This window comes from Perkinsus marinus (genome assembly GCF_000006405.1).
Source record: "Perkinsus marinus ATCC 50983 genomic scaffold scf_1104296958712, whole genome shotgun sequence".
Classification (NCBI taxonomy): domain Eukaryota; phylum Perkinsozoa; order Perkinsida; family Perkinsidae; genus Perkinsus; species Perkinsus marinus.
Window position 1 is genome coordinate 1,604,769 of NW_003206658.1, and position 22,945 is coordinate 1,627,713.

Here is a 22,945-nt window from a genome sequence, read left to right on the forward strand (position 1 = left end):
AGTGTAGTTGCGTCGAATTAGCGCTATCTAGTTCATCATCAACCTCCACGAATCGAACCCAAGTATAATTTACTCTCAGAAATACTTAGCGTATGGAAGAGAGGCTTTATCGTGCTCCTGACTTTCGGCGTGAGGCTGAAATAGACCACGAATCGCTTTTGCGATGATAGCGCTATTGTTTTGGGCAAGAGTAATGTTGCCCGTTCTCTTTTGGGTTCTTCTCACTAGTGACGCATTTCTCCGTATTTCTCCGCATTTGACCGTGTCTCATCCTAGAATGATGATTACTCTGGGTGCCCAGTCAAACCCCATGTCGTATGTATAATGTCCAAGTGAACGCAGGACTTTCAAGTCAGAATTCAACTCGTAACTTCAGAACGCCATCGGTATAGTAGTGCTCCGTAAATTCTCCCTGAAGGATAGTCGGGTGGATGACACGCGGTAAGGATTCTGTGGGAGAATTCGGAGATCTCCATGGTGAAGGAGACTCGAGTGTTTGTTTTAGCTCCATTCTAGAGCTTCTCACATCCGATCAAGTTTTCGAAAGATATTAGGAAAATAGATACACACTGTGTATTACACAGGTTCTTATGGGTGTTGAAGAGTTTGAAATGTATTGAGAACAACTCCGATGCATCGTAGACCGCATAATATTCCGCAGTGTACTGTGTACCTCTCATGCACGTGATCTCTCAGGAGGCATTCATGAAAGTCCAAGCAATGAGACAGTATTCACATAACTATCACTAATAGAGTATTGACGAATAGCAACATGACACCACTGTAGCTAGATCAACGCCAACACGTTCGCGAGAGATCCACATGTCATTGCCAACGACCTCTGGAGAGGCCAGCAGTAGCACTTCAGCTAGCTCTGTTATCCGCCTCGCTAGTCTCGAATCTTGAGTCATTTCTCGCTAGTCTGCTCAACAACCTCCTCTCGAACTCCTACTGACGTAGACCATGTATTATCGCCAAGGCATTGAGTATCCCACCAGTCCTTTTCTGCTCTTTCGAATTCCGCTGTACTGAATCCATGCCCTTCTGCAGAATAGCTACAAGAGGACGAGGCTCTGTTGAATATTCCTTCTGGAGATGTCTGCAAAATACATACTGAGTCACCAAAAACGACAGAGTTCACTCATCGATTAATCTTAGCCCTTGTTTGTAGCAGCGGACCGCAGCACCAACATCGCCTATATATCTGCGCTCAGGTAGAGCTGCGGATGACAGGCTCCCATAAAGCCGTCATACTCGTATTCAACTGCCATTTGCTGGTACGCTGTGATTAGAAGGAAGACTTTGTCACGAAGATCTGACGACGATGCCGCCGAATCGATCCCTTGGGTCTGATTCGAACTTCAGAGACCCGTCTTAAAGGGCGCTTCCTCCTACAGATTCTCGTTCAAGTGCTTCCCTTCCCCCTCCTCCTGTCGACTCCGCGTTCTGGACCTGCTGAGTTCCATCGAGAGCCTCGGGGCGATGAGTTGTAGAGCAAGCAACCAACATGCTTGTGACTACATGGCCGATCCAGAGCAGTTATGAAAGTGTGCGGGTCGTCAACCAGAAACCCGCGGTACAACAACATCATGAGAAATAGCAAAACTATTGTCTCCTCGAGCGGATTGTCTACTAAATCGCTGATAGAATGAATGCGTAGAGATGACACCTGCGCGGTTCGAACCTGCGCCTCCATCCTCCACAGAGTTCCCGAGCTCCACGTGCGTCCAGAGCATGCCTGGTGTAGTACCGGTAGCTCTATCACAGTCCCGATGAAGTGTCGATTCATTTTAGGCTCTTTCCCTCGCTTCTTCTGTAGCTCCCTGGTGATGATCTCATACAGAGTAATTGTAGCCTCCGAGGCATAGAGCAGAGCCTCCTGGTGCCTGAACCGCACTTGCACCACAAGGACGCCAACAGCATCTCCACTTCCCCAATCTTGACTGAGTTGCTGAGATGTGTAGCCGTGTCTGGGCTTCATGTTCACGATAGTTCAACGCCAAGGCCTTTTCGAAATACCTCATAGACTGTGACTTATACAAGCGTCATTGCACTCCAGTGGGCTACTTCAATGCAGTGTGTAGCTTCCCGCAGGCTCGGCAGTACAATCCAACAGTGTTGTACCTGCATCGGCATGAGCGTGAGGACTACGAGAGTCGATGGAGTCCCCATTACGTATGGCTCAGCTCCGGCAGTGTGCCCAGTTTTTCGCTGAGATGTTCAGCACGTTCAAGCACGTCTAAGAGGGAGCCGTAGGGGCTATCTGCCGGGGCTACTGGTGCCTGAGGAGCTTCACAAACCCTGCAGAGAAACTTTCCAGCGATTAAGTGCCGTGAATATTTTCCGGATAAAACGTTCGGTTGGTATCTACCCCTCAGCTTGACGATGCTCAACACATACAATAACCAAATCTCAATTGCCCCCCATAACCATTACCTCGCATCCAGGCCTGGACAGCCTCGTTGCATGCAAGGCAAAGGTCTCGCATGACCGTCTGGACCTGAGAAGCTTGTGAAGATTCAAGCGGCTGCGACATTCACCTCGGGATGGGAATCTGGGAACTTGGTTCGCCTGAGGCGTAGAGAGCTGTCGAGTAAAGACAGAAGGTGAAAGTGATCAACTGCATAGGCTTTCCCTGAGAACGGCTACTTGTCGTGAGAACAAATCGCTCACACTCTCCCTTACTCGCAGCAGCGATCTCCCTATCAATGCCCGCGAAGGAGTCTACAGACCGGGCTGACTCCTCCTGTGGCATCATGGTCATAAAAAACAATTCCCCCAACTCCCACGTTAGCAGGAAGATCACAGTGACAACTCGACACTACCGCTGGTGGTGATAGAAACAGATGGTAACAGACGTTATTGGATGGTAACCTGGCAGTGGCCACCGAACATGCCCTTGATGAGCTGATCAACGGTCTCGTCGTCGTACTCGCAGGCCTCAGAGGGGATCCCAGTATCGACATGGGGCCCATCCAAATCCTGAGGGGCCATGAAGTGAGCCAACTTCTCGATGGGCTTGTAACGGAGCTTCCGGCCCTTCGACGCTCTCCTATCGACAACTCCCTTATGCAGTTGGACACCCCGCTCGAGTTTCCTCCCCGTCGCTCCGCTGTTGTCTCTCGAGCTGACCACGTCCTTCAGCATAAGAGCGTACAAGCCAGAGTCATCATAGACCTCAAGATCAGCAGCGTTGGGCTCGTCCTCATCAATCTCCTCGGTCCATCGCGCACCGATTCTACGCCCATAATGTCCCTTTCGAGGGTGGCACCTCGAGGCTTGGTCAGCACTTTCTAACTGGCGGCCGAGGGATCTGTCGAATGCCTTAAATTTCGTCGCCTTCCCGCCCAGAGACGCCTTCTCCTGCCACTCCTCTGCTACCGATAAACAAAAGGAGTTCACCGCATCGTTCATGGGCTTCATCAACTTCTCCCACTCGTCCTCATCACCACGCCCCAAGCTGGCCGGGTCCAGACTTCGGGCGACCTCCTGCAGCTCCGGGATCTTCTCAGCGGCATCGAGCTGCATTTTCAACATACAACGGGTGACGTCATCCACAGCAGAATCGTCGAGCCCCGTATCACTGGGCAGATCCTCCTTGAATGCCGCAGGGGGCATCCTGGCCGAGTCGGCGAGTAGAGGCTGCAGCTTGATCCGAGTGGCGAGGGCCTTATCCCAAGCATCTAACACGGCCACTGCCTGCTTGGGCCCTTCAATGTCCTGAACCTCCTGGGCCGTGCTGACCAGCTTTATGTCCGACAGTTGTCTCTCCATGTCCTCGGGTATTGGGTTGTCCAAAGAGCCAAGACCCTCGTCAGCATCGAAGAGGTCTTCATCATCGTCACTCGTGATGCTGGCTATGGAGGCGATCTCGCTATCGTCGCTCATGGAGAAGGGTGACACCTACAGGGACAGTCCCCATTGAAACACTACAACTCGACAGGAGGACGATCGTACGAGAAGTGGAGACTCAGACGGAGCCGAATTGATCAGCCCATCGCCGATAACGTTGGCTCATGCCATGACCGTCCCCACCCGCCGGCCCTACTCTTTGGAACGCCTCGAGTACATCATCATACGTGACCGAACGTACAGGCACGCTGTCGGTAGTCAGCGAGTCGAAGTGACGACGGAGTGGTATCATAGCAGATTCTTTGCAGAGGAGTCGGATGTCGTCACCCGACCACCCCTCTGTCCGCGAGGCCACTTCTTGAGCTATGCTATCGAGATTAGACTCGCACACATACTCCATTAGGAATCTACAGCGACCAATCAACTCAGTCAGTTCCACTACTACTACTACTACTACTACTACTACTACTACTACTACTACTACTACTACTACTACTACTACTACTACGTCCTCGCCATCGTATGTCGAGACGACTTATCGGGGAAGTCGACGAGTATCCTCTTTTCCAGCCGTCGAAGCATAGCCTTGTCGAGGTCCCAGGGCAAGTTGCTGGCCGCTAGGACGAACACATGGCATTTCTCACGGCTCCTTCGAGTCAGGCCGTCCATCTGTTAGAGGAAATAGCGACCACCTGTAGGCCCATTCTGACCTGTATGAGGAGTTCTGTTTTCAACCGACGGCTTCCCTCATGCTCGGAGTCGCCACTTCCACGCTGGGACATGAGCGAATCGATCTCATCGATGAAAATGGTTGAAGGCTGTTGAGCTAGAGCCAATTCGAATAGGCACCTGAATGCTGATAGCAGTTGACAAGCACCCCCTCATGAAGAAGGACCGGATGAGCTTCTCTGAGTCTCCTCTCCACTTGCTGACGACTGTCGAAGCGCTGACGTTGAAGAAGGTAGTGCCGCACTCGGTGGCAACCTGACAGTGCGGGGAGTCCCATGTTGAAATCATACCGAGATGAGAGCACGGCCTTAGCGAGCATAGTCTTGCCAACTCCTGGGGGGCCAAAGAGCAATACGCCACGCCACGACTCGGACAGGAGGGGGCCATGGAAAAGGTCGGGGAATCTGGCGGGGAGATTCGGGGTAGGCATGGGAGGAAAGTATGCACATGATCAACTACATGTGTTGGTGAAAATATGGAAATTCTAGGGGGAAATTCTTGCGTCTGTTTCTGTACACTTGTACCAGAATCCGTATAAAAACTCCTACAATTGGTCGGGAAACTCCTGAGCTCAGCTGAGGAAAGCGAACATATATTCGCCCAACACCGATCGGACTACTTCAGCGGGAAGACTACAGCCTCCTTCACGGCTCGCTTGGCGTCCTCACACCCTATCACGTCCGACCAGTTGACCAGCGGCTTCCGCGTGAGAATATCCCGACAAATGCTCTGTGCTAGCTCACGCATCTCGGCATCATTTTGATACCTATATCGATTCTATGGTGAGTGAATATAGGGAGAACTCCATGACATGGAAAGTAGGGCCGATCGAAGGTCCAAGTCTGAGTCTAGTCCATCGTCGTGGTCCGAGGCATTACAGGAGTCGGGAGGCTGCGTACTGGCGGCTCTTGATATGGCCTGGCCGTCAACAGCTAGTCTGAGACACTATACACTGGGGCGGTCAGGGTGGAAAAAAATATGCACATGGAAAATTTCGAGGAAAATTTTGCAAAATTTGGCCGCTCTCTGCACACTTCTACCCGATCGAGTTTGTTAACTTCTATAGTAAATGAGAAAACTCCTGAGCTCAGCTGAGGAAAACAAACATATATTCCTCCAAGTGGATGATGATGTACCCGAGGGAGCCGGTCCCCTCGGGAGGTGAGGCCTTCGTAGGAATACTACGACGTTGCGGGGATGTCGTGACCAACGCGTTAGGACGAGGATAAGAATCGGGCAAGGCCGTCGGCGAGGGCCCTGAGACGATACTGTAGTAAAACAGTAGAGCAGAGGGGGACCTTCTGAGACGGCCTTCTTGACGATGACAGGCCTCTGACCGTACTTGAAAGCGTGGTAATCCTCGAAGTCCTTGACGATGAGCTCGAGGGCGATGTTGTCAGCAACCTAAGGTGTGGGAAAATATGCACATCAACTACGGGTGTCGATGACAATATGAAAATTCCTAGGAAAACTTTTGAGATTTTTTGGACACTTCTACCAGAATTGGTATGGAAACTTTTATAATTCGCAATGAGACACCTGAGCTCAGTTGAAGAATGCTGCGGTCAGTACTTGAAAGCGTTCGTTCAATCCAGATTCCCTTGAAGCGCAGGCGGCGGCCTCGGTAAGTCCCGAATCCCGCAGAAACCTGTACCATTCAGGTCGACCAACGCAGCGCGAAGAGTACAGTGTGGGGAAATATGCACATGCTCAACGACGTGTGTTGGTGACAATATGAAAATTCCGACGGGACTGTTGAAAGGAACTGCTGATTTTTTATTCATACGAATTCGAGCAGGGATGTACAGAAGCCAACAAGAATTTACCGAAATTTATTAAAAAAATCCCATCTTATCACTGACACACATAGTTAACCATGTGCATATTTTCGCACGCTGGAAGGATATTTCACAGTCTCCTGTGAACTCTTTAGTGACGGTGACACACTCGAGCTATTTTTAGGAGCCCCTCAGCGTGTCACCACAGTGATTTTCTATGCGACATGATTTCCCCTATAGGCCCCGGTTTCCACGGGTCCTTAACCAGGCATGTTGTTTATTACTTGATAGCCAATACGAGGCAGCTCCGTCGTCGCTCCTTTGCTCGTTTTTCATCGACTTCCCTCGCGATCGACGCGATCTTACTTCGCATCATCGTAGTGTAAGTAAGCCGTACAAAACTGCATCCCATATCGATCACAGTGGCGCGCGCTAAATGCTTTCCACCAACGTAACGCCTGTATTTTACCAAACCCGAATTTAACCAATACAAAACCGCGCGCCAATATAATCGATAAAAAAGGTAATGTTTAAACCAAATCGGAATTTATATTTTTGTCACGATTTTTTCCAAAATATTGCTAATGTTCATTTCTAACTCGAAAACACAATCCTGGAAGAAATACTTGCATATGATTGGTAGCTAAGTTGGGAATAAGTTAAGTATTCTGATCCGAAGGTCGCTGGTTCGATTCTATGTTATTCTTTCTCGTTAGGACTCTTGATGTTTCTTGCATATGCGGTAACTTGTCGTTTTTTAAACTGTTTCTTCTGTATTTGCAAATGAGCGAACGATGTTTCCCCTGCGTAGTGGGCTTTTTCTTTGTTTTTTTTACCTACGAACTAGCTCACAAGCTTAATTAGTTATCCCCGACTATGTGTTAAGTGGTCTTGTTAGAGACTGGTAGTGAGACTGAGATCTTTAGTTAGGACTCCTAACTTAGGAGTCGGCATACTGTATCATCTGAGATCAATCGCAAATGTCATTTTTATCTTCTTGAACGAGTCGCGTTTTTACAGTGTCAATTATTAACTTATTAATAATGCGCTATTAACAATACACGTTCACATTATCATAATACTGTCGCTACGACAGTAACGACAGTGTCGTACAACGCGGGTAGGTTCCTCAGCGACCGTCGCTGGGACAATGCGCCTACTTCACAATGTGAAGTTCACATCACACAAATCTCCAGCGAAAATTATTGGAAGTAGACACGCGAATAATCTTGGGAATTGCTAGCGCGACGGACTTACCGGGCAGTTGCCAATTGCCAACTAGTAGATTATTGCTGTAATATAGGTGCAGGACTCCTGCAGCAGGAGTGGACTAGTATTTCATTATTCATTTACGTAGTTATCTAGTTTGAAACGATTCATTGCTTCGAGCGGCTGGAAAGCCCAATTTAAGCTCTGAAATAATTAAAAGTATATTGCCTAGGTTCGAACCCTATACCGTTGCACTTATAAACACGCAACTTAACCACTGAACCATACACTCTACATAACTAGAACTTTTTAAGTGTTCTCCATGGCGACCTGTTATTGCTTCAACGTTCCCCAAGCGATTGGGTAAAGTAATGCTAATATATATGTTATGAAGGACCCCGAGACTATAGTACGCGACGCGGATGACGTTGCAGACATAGCAATAATGGAGTGAATCAATGGTGAATATACAAACATCTACGGGAGACGGTTACAGACGTTCCGTCGGTTACAGATATGAAAAGATGCGCTCATAGTAGCGCGCGCCACAGTCGGGCTTTCCATAATCTCCACATACCGCTGTGGGGTTGCGATGAGGACGACGGCGCCGACATTGGCTAACGCGAGGCAGAGGAGAAGAAGGGAAACTTGAGCCAAGATGGCTACAGTTAGTGACAAATGAACTATAGCTACCTCGAAGTAATCATGCTCTAAGTTCCGCTATGTGGCTGCGTACTACTAGAGAAAGCGCACGCCCTAAACCCTTACAGCTTTCTCCCCCTTCGTGAGCGGCCATAACGTGAGGTACTCCCTTGGATAGCCTCTAAAAAATGCCGCTCATGATCTCTCTTAGATCTTCTCGGAGTTGTAGTAGCAGTACCATTCTGGGATTCTGTGGTCCCGTCAATAAGTAAAGGATAAGACATATGATCTTCTCCCCCTTCATGGGGTGTGTCATCAAGAATCTTGGAGTCAGGGTTCCCCTCATCATGAGCTAACGGCTCTTCATCGCTGAAACCTGAGTCTCCTGTAGGGTGATCTTCCTCCACATGGGGATCATCCTCATCATAAGTAAAGAATCGGCGCAGATTTCTTGCGTGAACGATCATCGGCGCCCCACCATCGACCGGCTTGACAGAATAACATTGTTTACCTTTAGCACCAATAATTTCATACTTCTCATCTCGAACATATTGACCCAACTTTGGGCTCCGGTCTTTGGTAATAAGAACAATATCTCCAGCCTCCAATGGCTGAGTACCAATGCTCTTCTTGCTGCTCTCCACTGCAGCGTGTTGTCTCCTATCCAACCAGAACTCTCGGAAAATTCCAAGCATATGATCACGTCTCTTGATACGGCGACGGCAATCAGCTATCACCTGAGCGTTGTGCAGCGGGTCCGAGGGAAGGAATTTCGGACGCAATCGTTCCCATTCTTCGGCTGCATTATCGTCAGCGGTCAAGAGGCGAGCGATCGGTAGCTTAGAGGAGTACCCATAGACCAACTCGAAAGGAGACGGAGCACCATCCTTTGGGGTAGAATTGTTAATACGATTAGCTATGCAGCACAATTGGCTGAAGGACCATGCCACTCGTCGCCGACGAGTCGTCGGCACTCGGTGGAATCCAGGGGAGTCTAGCAGTGGAGCAGATAGCTGAACGGCTTGCGGAGGGACCACTCTTTGTTCGCCCACTTGTCTCTAAAGCATCGTCATCCAAACATCCAGGATGCTATCAGTAATCATCTCGCCATTGGTAATCAGCCAGTCACGATCAGTGAGGTCCACAACTATTTCCGGCAAGGGATAAGACGGACCAGCAGGTATACGTATCCAGTCGAGCAACCCTTGTCCCTCTCTGGGGTTCTCAGCACCAGCGGAAGGTTCAGCGCCGATTTCGATATTCTAAATCGAGATCTAACGACCAGACTCGAGAGCGAGACGAGATTCATTCGTGTTCACGTTTGTCTCGGTTTCGTCCTTCTCTGTGTGTTGTGTTTTGCTTGACCTCTCGGATTCGACAAACTCGCTTGAAATCTGTCCTGGGTGCCTTCCCTGCCTCTGACCGCATCTTGGTCATATCCTCCATCAGAGGTGTGCATTTTGAAGTGTCTAGTTTCCTCCCACTTTGAGGCAGGTCCCAGTCGACGGGAGAGACCTCCATCACAGACAAGTGTAGGACGAACCTCCTGCCCGATGATAGCGTGACTGAACTCAGGTGGAATCTCAAACCCACAACGCTGCTTAGGAGCTTTCGGCAGCGGGTGGTTCTTTTCCTTGAGTCTACGGAGGTTCTCCATAACCGAAGACCGCTTTGGCAACTGCTCGATGTACTGAGGAGGCGACCTTTCGATGACGTAGTCGTAAACCTCGGCTGGTTTCTTCTCGAATGCTGACAGTTCCAGGCTTTTTTCATGGAATTCACCAGAACCACCTTCCCTGCATTCGGGCCCCACAAACATGCTCAGCCACCTAATCAATATTCTTCACAACTAACATGTTGGCCGGTCCGTTAAGATCGCCTAAGATAGTCAACCGAGCTTTGCACTTGAGGCTTCCTGCAGGAGGGTGATCAGACTTGACGCATCTCCAGCCGCTCCTCGAACGTTACGATCCCTCCTGAATAGGTAGCCTTTGAAAGACTTCACGTAGAGACTGAAATTCAAACATAATGTCAAGAGGATCACCCAGAGCTAGAACCAATCTTTGCGCTCAAAAGTTCTCGTGCGCAACGAATTTATGCGCTGAAATATCGCAGTATGTATTTTAGATCACTATGGCGCGCGCTTTTCGGACTGCGCTCAGATATGATTGCGCTGTGATGTGGGGCAGCCCGCGTATACTATGGATGATTACAACTTCTAACTTGGAGGCATCTTCAAGGGCCGCCCTTGTAGTTCCGGGTAATGCCGGGTGAACCCATGGGCCGTTCGGCTATTGCCGGGCATTGCCGGGTAGACTTGCGGGCCGCCCGGTAAAAGCCGGGCAGTGCCGGGTAAGGCTGTGGGCCGCCCGGCGGCTGCCGGGCTGCCGGGCGGGTTGCGACGCCTATGGTGACGAAAACCCTGGATGGCGACAGAACTGACTTCCCTGATCTGTTATGATCAGATCCGTCACATTACCCCATTGCCACACAATAACCTTCTCGACTCCCGTCACAACAGTACTGCCTCGACAATCGGGTACAGGGTGGCTGAAATATTTCATAGTGAAATATTTCAAGAATGTTTCAGTGAAATATTTCAAATATTTCACGAAAAAAAATTTCAGTGAAATATTTCACTTTTGGCGGATTCTTCGCTTTTTTGAGAGGTTTACGTCAATAACTAGTGCTTGAGGACTCTCATCATGGATCACGGGCGTAGTTTGCCCTATCCCAGTTGAAGTAGGAAATACTCCAGTCGAACCAACGGCATTGATCTTTCTATCCGATAGGACCTATTGCGTGGTCCTGCAGCCTGATTGTACTACTAAGGCGTATCTTCTGGCGGACCGCCAGTGGCGGTGATATAGTCAACCCACCCGAAGGTATTGATCTCATCATAAGATTCTTATGAAGAACAAAATAGCCTCAGACAAAGTGTGCAAACTTTCGGTCATGGAATACTGAAATTCAACGTAATAGAGTTTCAACGAGCTTCGTATCCATTGTCGGCAGCGCCTTCCTTCTCGAGAAGGAAGGCGGGTGCTCCATCTCAAGAAGGCATCCCTGAAAATCTTCTCCGTCTCGGGCGGTTGGCGATAGGCATGAGATGGATTGGTATCGTACTAGATTTGAATCAAATGATTTGATCACAAGAGCTCATCCCAAACACCAACTCTAGCTCATGATGAGCTGCTCATCATTGAAAAGGTCGAATTTTGAGATTCGAAATGGGGCCCCGTATTCCAAAATCGCTTTCATTTTACGGGATGTTTGATGATGCGTGAAAACACTCCGGGCGGCTTCCACTAAGAGATTTCCACTAGCCCATAAAGATTGGCATCGCCAACCTCTTCAGATTCGTCAATCTGGCGAATCTTAAGATCAAGATTCTAACCTCACAAACTTGAAAAATCGAAGAACGTTTCACAGTCTCTTAGTCTCAACTTGAGACTTCCAGACTCACAAGTGTGAGGAGACTAATCTCGAAATGAGATCAAGCTAGAGCTACAATATTGGTTCTGAACTAAGCAACGTTTGGGAAACTTACAGCGAAGAACAGAAGTTGTGCGTATTTTTCCCCAAAATCAAGTTAAACACAAAGTGAGAAAAATGCTTTAGAACTTCATTAACCGGGGATCGTGCTCACGGGGTTTGTGGCACCCGATTATCTACTTCAGCGAAGAATTATGGTAGATAAGTAAAAGGGGTATCGATTAAACACGGTCTTGCAGTCCCTCGCTGATAAAATATTTGCACCGTCAATTACCAGTCGACATTCCCAGATTTTGTGAAATCCTTGAGACAATACATGCATACTGCGATGATCTTAGTATGATCTATGCGCTGTTATGATGAATCATCATAATAGCGTCAGTGATGATCCTTGTGCTCTCAAGGTCTCGCATACTGTTGCCGTCATACATGGAGCTGATAAAGATGATTGAATGTCACCCAAAACGCAGTTTTGGAAAAAATTGAGAAATATTTCAAATTTTTCAGAAAATTTCTGAAAAATTCAGTAATATTTCAGGTGAAATATTTCACGGTCTGGCGGCACCTTACTTCAGCCACCCTGATCGGGTATTAATCGAAAGCAGGTGAAGCCGGTATAGCGGCATACAAAGGTGACCACGTACCAAGGTGGCTCCGTCTTTGCCGTAGCTGCCATCCCTACTCTTGGAGATCGCATAGGACCATATAGATCGATCCCCACGGTCCGAAATGGACCGGAAGGAACACCAATGCCTCCCGTTTCTTCTGCAATATCCGATGGTCTCACCACCGAGCGTTGACATGGTTCGCAAGCATTAATGGTTTGCTTGATGATCTTCTTCATTCCCGGACACCATGTCACTTCAGCGATCTTGTGTGATACTTCGTAGAATGCTGCATGCGCTGCTTGATGGTGTGCAGCCTCAGCAATCTCTGACATAAGGCACCTCGGTACCACAACTTGGGTCAAGACTTTTCGCCCTTCTCCACTCTTGAGGAGAATCCGACGACATAACAGATTTTGCTTGTTGAGAAATAATCGGTAGACGAATCCAGTCGCTTTTTCTCCTAGCGACGGATCAGAATTGAGTGCCTCTCTGGCACGATTCGTTTCAGAATCACGAACTTGTTCGTAACGTAGCCACTGCAATCGTGAACCATTGCAGTTGTCCGGCGACTTGTCATTAGTAGCAGCACTTCGTCCTGTTGTGGACCTCCATGCGCCAAATATTTGTTGTAACCCCACGAATCTCCTATAACTGGGTACAATAAAGCATGACCACCCAAGAAGGTCATTCCCGATACCATAATCGCAAGCACCTAAGTTCTGCGATGACTCTACCGTGACTCCATTACCCGAGTCACTAGACGTCTCGCCTGTAGGCTCTACCGCGATTGGGGCGATCATTTCCCCCTCTGGTCTTTCCACGGGAATACATATGGTCGTTTCCGGAGCTCGTGATAACATATCCGCATTAATATTTTTTGCTGCTATAACGTGACATATTTCTAGTCGTATAGACCGGCGTCGCCAATCGAAATTCAAATCAATAATCATATTCCGGAGTCGCAGAATAGCTTGCTTCTCCAATGCCTTGCTCTCAGATGTCAAGGCCCACGGGTCACTTTGTTTCTGTGTGACACGTGAATCAGTGCCCACTCTGATTGATTTCAGATGTGGCATCAATACCAATAGAGTATCCAATCGTCGAAGACACATTGCCAATCCATACAATTCTTTACGATTGCAATGCCATACATCTTGCTTCTTATTGAAGCCCTTCGCCTCAGAATACACTATCGCTGATGGATTGTAGATATTATCAGTCCCATCTACCAGACCACGATCCACCACCACGAATCCATAACCCACTTTAGACGCATCAGTGCGTACTTCAATATCGGTGATGCTTCCATATACTTTCAGATTCTCATCTTCTGCAGAGCTCGCCTTCCAATAGAACTTCGCGCAGTCGAAGTGCTTTGACAAGAGATTGCATACCTGGGAATCCTGGCAAGGACTATCCCAGTCTGCCCATCCACCACTCAAACGTCGGAGAGTGTCAGCATGAGCTCTCGCCAAGGTCTCACAGAACCCACCTGTCAGTGCTAGGAATACTCCAGCTGCACTGAAGATCTGCCTTTTGGTATATGGGTGATGCAACTCCCTTTCTACAATTGGTCTCTTCATCGTCAGCTTAGGGATATCTGCATCAAAAGACCAATATGCACCAAGCCATCGAATGGGAGAGTCTGCTGACCAGAGGGCACGCTTCTCACTACTGCAGTTAAAGCCACAACGGGACCATAAGCAATCGTAAAGTGATTCTGTAAAGGCGATTTCTTCAGAAGAACCAACAAAAAGATAATCATCCATAACGAGAATAATGCGAGCCATACCACGACAAGCCGTCTCGGATCTGTCGGCATCACATTGAAGCCAGCTAGTCACTAGCTGGGCGCACTTATTTATAATAGTCTGTGAAAAGTAAAGTCCTATCGGGCCCGAAGTCAGCCCGAAACAAAGACATCTCGACGTATAATAATCATCGCCAACCCGAATAGCTAACGGTAAGACTCGCCCGTCCGTGAATTGTGGAGCTACTCGAATACTATAGAACGCTTTTTGTAAATCAAACTGCTTTATCATTAAACGTGATTTATCATCAGACAGGAAGGATCTCAACAACTGCACACTCGTCTGAGTTGATGTTGGACTCGACGAACATCTTGGACTGGCACGATTGCATCTTCGTAAATCCAAGCAAGGTCGCACCTTCGTCGACTTCTCCGGTTGAAGCACCGGGAATGCTGAACCCGCCATGGTGGAGAGCCCCTGCGAGAGAACTTCCTCGCGAGACGACGGGATCCACCAGCCTTTCTCGACATAATTCGAGATCTCCTTCTGCCACTCACTATACTGCGTAAAGGTCAAATTGTGTATCAATCGAGTACTATCCCACGGCAGCTGCTGCGTCTCATTATCGGCTGTGATGTCCCAGCCAATCTCAACTTGAAATCGCTGTACTGGATTATCGCATAATTTCGTATTGCCAATCTCGTCGCTGGATAATTCTTTCAAACGACCGCGATATCCGTCGCTAATCTCAATGAAGCCAGCACGAGAAATTGCTGAAAGAGCAGCGTCGACATAGCACTTCAATCGCTCCTTCTCAGAGATACCCTCAGCTAATGGAGGCTTCTTCGCATTGCTGAGTATCTCGTCGATAGATTTTTCCACCCACGATAGTTGAGACGAACCGCCGATAACATCATAGTCATTGGGGAACGGATGCGAGGATTCTATTACAGAAGGCTCTTCAATAACTTGATCGATGTGTACATGAATCGCATCAATCTTCTCTTCTTCTACTACCGATCTCATTTCTGACCGTTGATCAGATGCCTGCTCATACACATTTCGCAATTGTTCGTTTTCAGCCGAATCCCCTGCGAACTTCAAAGTAATATTCAAGCAGCACATAGCTGATCGCCCTAGTAGAATCCCTCGGTTCGATCCCTTCACCACGATAAAAGGTAAATAGAACCACTCACCAGTCTTCCTCTCCAATTGCACTGGAACGATAACTTCCTGATGAGATACTTCTTCTGCTGCACCAGCATACGATAATTTCACGGGTGTCTTCAACTCTCTCAAACACGCATCATTCGATGCAATCAGCTGGGACGCTACTGCGTCTGCCATTAGTGATGACGCCGCACCACTATCAAGTAGCACATCTGCCTCGAACTCGGCATGCCGGCCGAACTTGCATGCTAGCTTTGGAACTGGATCATCGGCTCCAATCGCATACACTCCTCGAACTTCTCCCACGAATACTTCCACGCTCCCAGTTGGTTGTGCTGGTTTCCCAGGAGACCCAGGGCCCTTGGGTTTCTGGGCTTCGCCAGCAACACCAGAAGTCGATACAGTAGGAGGACTTCGCCCACCATTACGTGAGAGATCAGGACAATTCCTCTTGAAATGGCCAGCTTTCCCACAATTATAGCAATGGACGTTCGATAGATTGGCCGATATCGCATTCCCTTTACCGAATGGTCGATCGACATTCTCCTGTCGACCACCGTCACGAGCTTGCGGTTTCCCATTCTCTGGAAATCGTGGCCGTGCTCCACCACCCTTCCGTCCGATCACAGTATCCCGACCTTGCTGATACTCTGAATCGAAAAATTCTGCCGAATCCACAATGGATTCTAATTTCTTCTCGTAAATTTTTGGACCGTAACGACTCTTTATTTTAGCGAGAAGTCCCGGCGGAATACCATCGAGAAATCGCTGCCGCAACTCGCCCTCACTTACGTTGCACTTCCCTGGCAGTGCTACTGCCATGCTCTTAAGCCGTGACATAAACGATACCACCGACTCGTTGCTCTGCTTCTTGGCCTGTTGGAACTGCTGCCTTGCCCGACCGTGGGACCAAACGGACCCATACTCCTCCTGTAGTCGTTGTAAAAGATAATCCAACGGCTCAATGCCTTCGGGTATCTCCTTGGTCAAGCACGTATGGGCGTAGGTACGTTCAGCACCACAGAGGTTACGTAAGGCGTAATAACACGCACGACGACCCTTCAGAGCATATGAGGAACATGCCAGACGAATACGATACTGCCAGGTATTATACGATACAACACCCAGTTTTGCCAGACCCCATTCGCCACCATCAACCAATGGTAAATCTTTTATATTGACACGATCGTCACTCTTTTCCTGGGCGCTCGAAACATTCACCGTCGAAGGCGCGATGCTCATCGCCGACTGTGAACGTTCATTGCAAGTAGCCAATACTTTGATAAACCCATCGAATAGGATAGCCGCTTCGTCTATCGTCGTCAGCTTCAATACACTCTTGATTATACGAGTAGATAAGACTCCCGCCAATTCCCTAGCGCCATCAGCATAATCCAATCCTGCGTCATCCACACAGAAAAGTATTTCCCCGTAGATAAGGGGGAATATGCGATCAATTTCATCTTTGATCAACTCAGCTGCGCCAGGGGCTCTAATAACCTCGTTCCAATTCTCTGCAACATGACCACCGTAATACTGTGCCAACAGAGTAGCCCCCTTCCGTATAACAGTACCGATACGAGATTTGTTGACTCCCGGCCCTTCTAGAATCTGGTCCACAACCCCGTGGACTACCGGAATTACCTCCTCTACCGTTGGCCTCTCCGGTGCGGTTGCAGACATCGCAGTGTCCCACCGAGATCGCCATGAGATGTGGGGTTGCGATGAGGACGACGGCGCCGACATTGGCTAACGCGAGGCAGAGGAGAAGAAGGGAAACTTGAGCCAAGATGGCTACAGTTAGTGACAAATGAACTATAGCTACCTCGAAGTAATCATGCTCTAAGTTCCGCTATGTGGCTGCGTACTACTAGAGAAAGCGCACGCCCTAAACCCTTACACCGCCCTCCCTCAATGATGGACGGGATGGAATATACATAGATTCTTGCTATCGTGGACGCTGCCATCATTGAGCTTATAAGTGTAATTGCCCAACGCTTCATCGACGGTGAAAGGACCATACCAAGAGGAGTCAAGGGAGTGAGCCGCCTCGCGCCATCTGAGTACAAAATCACCTTTCTTGAACTGACGACGATTGTTGATGGGGTTAGTAGTAGGGGTTCGGAGGAAGCTATCAGCTTCGGCCTTGTCTAGAAGAGCGATGATATCTTTGAGTTGGGCATTCCTTCGCCTCAAACGCCGGTCAGCCTCGAACTTGACGGAGTCATCAGAGATACCCGAGCGGAGGTCACAGAACCTATCGCTCCACGGAGAGCAACAAGGGCGACCGTAGAACAATTCAAAAGGGGTAGTAGAGATGTCACCCAAGCACCGAGAGTTGCATCGAGCCATCGCAACAGGTAGGAATTGGGGCCACAGGTCAGTGTCGCCAGCACACAGAACCTTGAGCACCTTCTTCAAGACACCATGCTGTCGTTCCAACAGAGAATTGCGATGGGGAGCAAATGACGGTACATAGGTTGGGACGATACCCCTAGAATAGCACCATCCACGGAAGGTTGTTGACCTGAATGATGAAGCATTATCCATACGCAAGCTACGCATGCAACCATAGGGATAGATTAGTCTACTCTCGAGGGTATCGATGAGAGACTGAGAAGTACTAGAGCTAATAGCAAAAAACCAGATATGTCGACTAGCTGCATCCATACAGCTTAATACAAACCGGTAGGGATGCTTGGCTGACAAGGGTTGGGGACCAACGACGTCGATGAAGACACAGTCCATCGGAACCATAGCACCACCAAGGGAAGTTGCGACAGGCCTGTCGGTCCCCTTCCTGGCACGGGTATACTGGCAAATACACCGGCTAATGACCTTCTGGACAGCCTTGGCCAACCCAAATATATAAAAGTGCTTGGAGATGCATGCAATAGTCTGTTTGCTGTCCGAGTGACCGTAGAAGCAATGATACTTCCGAGCGATATCAGGAGCATATTTTCTAGGAATCACATAGCCGCCTTTCAATCGCATAAGACCACAATCGTCAATCCAAAAACGAGACAGCTTACGATCAATGAGAGAGAGAACCTTACCACACTCCTCATCCCCCCTCTGGACATCATAGAGCCATCGGCGGGCGGACTCGGGGTCAACGGGGACATCGAAACTCTCCTCGAACGGCACTCTTGTTTTCCACGCTAGGAAGCACCTCCTGAGGCCATCGAGTAGGTTTACACACACATCGATAGCACCGAAATCCGGCTCATCGCTCAAGGGCAGAGGAGTAGACGATGGTGGCACTGGATCGGATGTTGAGGACGTCGATGATCCCAGACTGGCGGTAACAGCCGTATTGGCCTGAGGGTAATCACTTCGGATAGCCTCGGTAGTAGTCTCGGTTATGGTCACGGACTCATCGTTGGCAATGCTCCGAGCTAGGGCATCGGCCCAACGCGGACATTCAGACCTCGGAACCCATATGACCTTGTTGACATTGCGACAGAAGGCTTCCCACCGAGTAAGCCAAACGCCGTGGAAGGTGTCCAATACGTCCTTCCACGTCTTCATACCATTCTGATTGTCCAAGACCACAGTAACAGGACCCTCCAGCTCTGACTCGGCATCGGCGATGGCGGCCACCACAGCCGCTCGTTCTCTCCAAGTACTACTCCTCTTCCTATCAGTCTGGCTCCAGCGGCCACCCAGCATGCGGACAGGGAGGAAGACGAGAGGCTTGAGGTCATTTGTATCGAAGAGCGACATGCTATCAGGGAAGATGACCGGAACGTCGAGCGAATGTGGGGTGTTGATGTCGCCAGCATCGTCGAATACTGCCTTCAGGATGATGACAGCCCATGAGTCAGTGTTAGAATCTCCCAGCACCACCGTACCCAGCAGTACCACCAAGATGGGTCGCTACCATGGGTGGTATACCAGACAGATAGAATTGCAGCAGCCCTTGGAAAGCTTCACCAATACCAGTCACGCGCTCGTTCTGGCGATCACCGAGCTCTTCTTGGAGAAGAGGGCAGTCATGCTTCTGGTAGCGGGACAAAGCGTCTTGTAGGACATAGAGATTTGTAAGAGCCTCCGGAGGTAGGTGGTTGCGGAGGTAGTTCATAGTTCCGGACCACTTTCGGAGCCACCCAAGTCGTGCCAATCGCAGGGTCTCGAAGTTGTCGGTCACCTTCTTCGACTTCAACGATGGAGTGACAAACTCGGACCACGCTAGCGAGTAGGTGGACTCCGTAAAGGCTTGTCGAGATCCCTCAGGACGATGAAAGCCACCTCGGAGAGTAACACCACAGAAATGGACCTTATCAGTGGGACCGCAGGACTTGGCTGGGTTAGGGTGAAAACCATGCTCGATGAAGATCTGGATGGCAACATCAGCGGCTTTTTGGCAGTTCTGGGCATCCTGTGCAGCAATCAAAATGTCGTCTTTATTATGGCGACAGACGGCCTTGATTTGTAGTCGGTGTAGCTGTTCGTTGATGATGTCCACGAGAAGCTGCATGGCCGAGTTGAAGAGACAGCTTGAGAAGACCCACCCTTGGGGAAGGACTTTGTACACCCACCACAGCTGCCGCCCATCGCCACCCCGGGAAGTAGTGCCAAAGATGGACCGTAGTGCGGGAGGTAGGAGAACCCCCGAATAGGCATCGGTCAAATCGAGCTTGTAGTAGGCTTGGTAGGAGAAGGGGATGCTGTTGAGCTTCGCGGTGATGTTCGGTTCAGCTTGTCGAAAGGCTTCCTTAACAGCAGCATCGGTTAGCTGTGGGGTACCATCGGCGATCATCGTCTGAGGCATCAGCATCATGCTGGCATCTTCATCCGCCACATCTCCTACCAATACCAACCTATTGATAGGCCTACAGTCCACGGTGACCCTGTATCGCTTATCCACCATCGGATCAGGATACACCCGCGGTCGAACACCCGATTCCTTATCGCAGATGACAGCGGCAAGGACGGCAGTGCAATCAGCCTCATTGCAGGACTCGACCTTGCCCTGTGAAGCCATAGTGAGCATACGATGGGTAAGGATCTGGTTGTTGGTCTGGGACAGCTGCCTTTGCTTCTCTCGATAAGGATACAAGACCAGCCTCTCCAACGGACCACAATGACACATCACGCGCTTGCCCTCAGCAGTCTGCACAATCTCAGCAGTCGGAAGTGATGGAGTGGCGCGAGCGGCCATAATAGGATTGGGAGGAGGCGCAGCAGTCGAAGCAGTACACCGGAAGTTGGTGGTGTCCGCCTCGCCAGTGGAAGTCAGTTGTACACCTATGGCTGGGAACATGTTGGTACCCAAAAGAATGTCGGGATCGACATCATCGCAGACGAGGAACTCCAGTGTACCCTCGAGTCGACCACTGGCGAACTCGATGTGAACAATGTGAGACCCGGAGATGCTCTTGCCAGAGGCTACACCGACAGGAATCGTACTGGGGAGTGGTACGACGTCCTTATCCTTGATCACGCCACGTTTGGTGAGATAGGCAACCAAGCCGGAGCTGATCAGGGAGCAATTGGCTCCTGAGTCCACTAAGCAGGAGGCTTTGCAGTAGGCACCATCAACACCAAGAGTTAGATGTACCTCAGGTTGGCGAGGAAGGCGTCGGAGGAAATCGACAACAAGGTCGGGGGCATTCTTGCGGACAGCAGCCGCCGCCAAAGAGGTCACCAGCGCACACTTAGAGTTAGTGACAGGGAACTTGTCCTTGAACTGAGCCTCACCATCAGACTCGGGTACCTCACTGCGCTTGCCAGAGCTGCTCTTGCGCTGACTACGACAGACACCAGCAACGTGTCCTGTTTTGTGACACCTTGAACACACCACCCTCCGCGGGGAAATCCTACAGCGATGATTCTCAGACCGTAGGTCTCCGCACGTCTGGCAACGGTCGGCACATCTGTAGATGTTGGGAGAGTTGCAATCTCTTGCAAAGTGGTTGGCGTTCTGGCCACAACGCAAACAGGCCTTTGGATCTAGCCCCAGGGGCTTGGTGATGGCAAGGTGAACTTGGGCGTAGCAATCATCAGTGTCGAAGGCTGCCTTGCGGGCCAGAGGTTTCTTGGCGTTCTTGGAGGTGTCAGACGCAGATGGCTTGGGAGCGCCGGGTGGTGGTTTGGAGCCCAACAAGGGAATGACGTTCTCGTCGCCGGACTGCACGAAGGATACCACCGCCAGCTTGAAGCCTTCATAGTCCAGACGTCCGAGAGGATCGACAAGCATCTTGGCGAGTATGGCAGCAGGTTCGCAGAAGCCATTGGAGAACTTCTGTACCAACTCACTATCGGGAATGTCGGCCTCAAGAAGAGATCGTCGGGTATGCACGAGCTCTTCAAATCGCAGAGCGTAGTCCTGAAGAGTCTCATTAGGCAGCTGTACAACCTTTTCCCATCGGCTGCTGAAGGCCTTCAACTCGTTAGGCGTGAGGTAGATGTCGTCGAGAACATCGAATATGGCAACATGTCCGCGTTGGACTCGATCAGTGCTGGACACACGCCGTCTTATGCGAGACCGTAGTGAGGGCTTGAGACAAGCCCATACTATCTCAACGCTCACCTCACGTGAACAGCTGTAGTTGTCGATCTCATCACAGACCCGGACCCTCCAATCCGCATACGCACCAATGTCGCTCCCGTCGAAGTAGAACTCCTTCAAGATCGGTTTACCAAGTAGGGTGTTGACCTGCTTCAGAACCTCATTTTGGGATGATTTGGTGGTATCGGTTTTAATGATCAAGGGACGGACTTGGCTTCGGAGTGCATGCTGCTTGGCTTTCGTCCAGTGAGATGTGGATATCTCAGTCACAGGGGAATCTTCGTGTTCTCGAGATAGATCGGTTTGCTGACCCGGATAGGACACTCTCGAGGGCACGATAGTCTCACGGGGGTGGGCCGACTTGCTGGATCTCGCTGTCGCTATCTCGCGCTTAAGATCACCACGAGTTGGCAGCGGGCAATCATCGGGTACGGCAATGCGGTACTCCTGGGATACCTTGTCGATAAGGCATCTGGATAACCATTTGGCCGTTGGCTTCACCCAAGTTGGTGTGCTTATGTCTAGCAGATTATCATCTGCGATCCGTTCGCATGTACGGACCATGTCCTCGAACGCAACGTTGACGTCGGTTGGGGTCTCAGAGGAGCCATGCTGAGTGCTGTCTTGAGTCGGGAATGTACCACTGGCTGTGGTGCCCGCTCTGCCATCACTGGTTTCACTCGATGTCGGAGCCGTAAGGGGGCCGGCAGGGAGTGGTGTGGGAACCGTGATGGCATCGACACAGTCACGCATGGTCAACCTGTAGTCCTTGGTACCAGTCTCGAGGTCGATGAAGCACTTCGCGAGAGCAGTCTTGTTGTCGACCAGTAGTTCTCGGCAGGCAGCCCCCAATGTTATGAAGGACCCCGAGACTATAGTACGCGACGCGGATGACGTTGCAGACATAGCAATAATGGAGTGAATCAATGGTGAATATACAAACATCTACGGGAGACGGTTACAGACGTTCCGTCGGTTACAGATATGAAAAGATGCGCTCATAGTAGCGCGCGCCACAGTCGGGCTTTCCATAATCTCCACATATATATTAATAGATTATAATGGCGCGCGGTTTTTAGTTGGTTAAAATCGGGTTTGGCTAAATTCGGGCGGAGCCTTCCACCAACTCCCAGCGAGGACATGTCCATAGCGTGAAGTTGTTTGGTCATTTCTTACGAAGGTCCTCTACAAAGTTCT

General features: G+C 49.8%; 7 protein-coding genes across 7 annotated transcripts; all 7 read right to left on the reverse strand.

The window, feature by feature from the left end:
• Window positions 1–2,367: 2,367 nt before the first annotated feature.
• Window positions 2,368–2,758, reverse strand: Pmar_PMAR011940 (hypothetical protein; the record flags this gene model as incomplete). Its single annotated transcript, XM_002774022.1, has 4 exons — window positions 2,368–2,411; window positions 2,437–2,500; window positions 2,541–2,635; window positions 2,686–2,758. The coding sequence occupies 4 exons, from the start codon at window positions 2,756–2,758 to the stop codon at window positions 2,368–2,370; spliced, it is 276 nt and encodes a 91-aa protein (XP_002774068.1).
• Window positions 2,759–2,859: 101 nt separating this feature from the next.
• On the reverse strand, window positions 2,860–3,888 carry Pmar_PMAR011941 (Protein bfr-2, putative; the record flags this gene model as incomplete). Its single annotated transcript, XM_002774023.1, has 1 exon — window positions 2,860–3,888. One exon carries the CDS (start codon window positions 3,886–3,888, stop codon window positions 2,860–2,862), a length of 1,029 nt encoding a protein of 342 aa, XP_002774069.1.
• Window positions 3,889–3,970: 82 nt separating this feature from the next.
• On the reverse strand, window positions 3,971–6,732 carry Pmar_PMAR011942 (Katanin p60 ATPase-containing subunit, putative; the record flags this gene model as incomplete). Its single annotated transcript, XM_002774024.1, has 10 exons — window positions 3,971–4,259; window positions 4,361–4,521; window positions 4,563–4,701; window positions 4,748–4,836; window positions 4,886–4,985; window positions 5,201–5,347; window positions 5,718–5,838; window positions 5,880–5,985; window positions 6,154–6,229; window positions 6,644–6,732. 10 exons carry the CDS (start codon window positions 6,730–6,732, stop codon window positions 3,971–3,973), a joined length of 1,317 nt encoding a protein of 438 aa, XP_002774070.1.
• Window positions 6,733–12,400: 5,668 nt separating this feature from the next.
• On the reverse strand, window positions 12,401–12,689 carry Pmar_PMAR011943 (hypothetical protein; the record flags this gene model as incomplete). The annotated part of the gene is made up of 1 exon (XM_002774025.1): window positions 12,401–12,689. A coding segment is annotated over one exon (289 nt), but the record flags the coding sequence as incomplete, so codon positions are not given.
• Window positions 12,690–15,857: 3,168 nt separating this feature from the next.
• Pmar_PMAR011944 (hypothetical protein) lies at window positions 15,858–16,980 on the reverse strand (the record flags this gene model as incomplete). Its single annotated transcript, XM_002774026.1, has 2 exons — window positions 15,858–15,884; window positions 16,027–16,980. The coding sequence occupies 2 exons, from the start codon at window positions 16,978–16,980 to the stop codon at window positions 15,858–15,860; spliced, it is 981 nt and encodes a 326-aa protein (XP_002774072.1).
• A 165-nt stretch (window positions 16,981–17,145) lies between these two features.
• Window positions 17,146–18,960, reverse strand: Pmar_PMAR011945 (gag/pol/env polyprotein, putative; the record flags this gene model as incomplete). Its single annotated transcript, XM_002774027.1, has 1 exon — window positions 17,146–18,960. The coding sequence occupies one exon, from the start codon at window positions 18,958–18,960 to the stop codon at window positions 17,146–17,148; it is 1,815 nt and encodes a 604-aa protein (XP_002774073.1).
• A 103-nt stretch (window positions 18,961–19,063) lies between these two features.
• Pmar_PMAR011946 (hypothetical protein) lies at window positions 19,064–22,654 on the reverse strand (the record flags this gene model as incomplete). Its single annotated transcript, XM_002774028.1, has 1 exon — window positions 19,064–22,654. One exon carries the CDS (start codon window positions 22,652–22,654, stop codon window positions 19,064–19,066), a length of 3,591 nt encoding a protein of 1,196 aa, XP_002774074.1.
• Window positions 22,655–22,945: the final 291 nt, after the last annotated feature.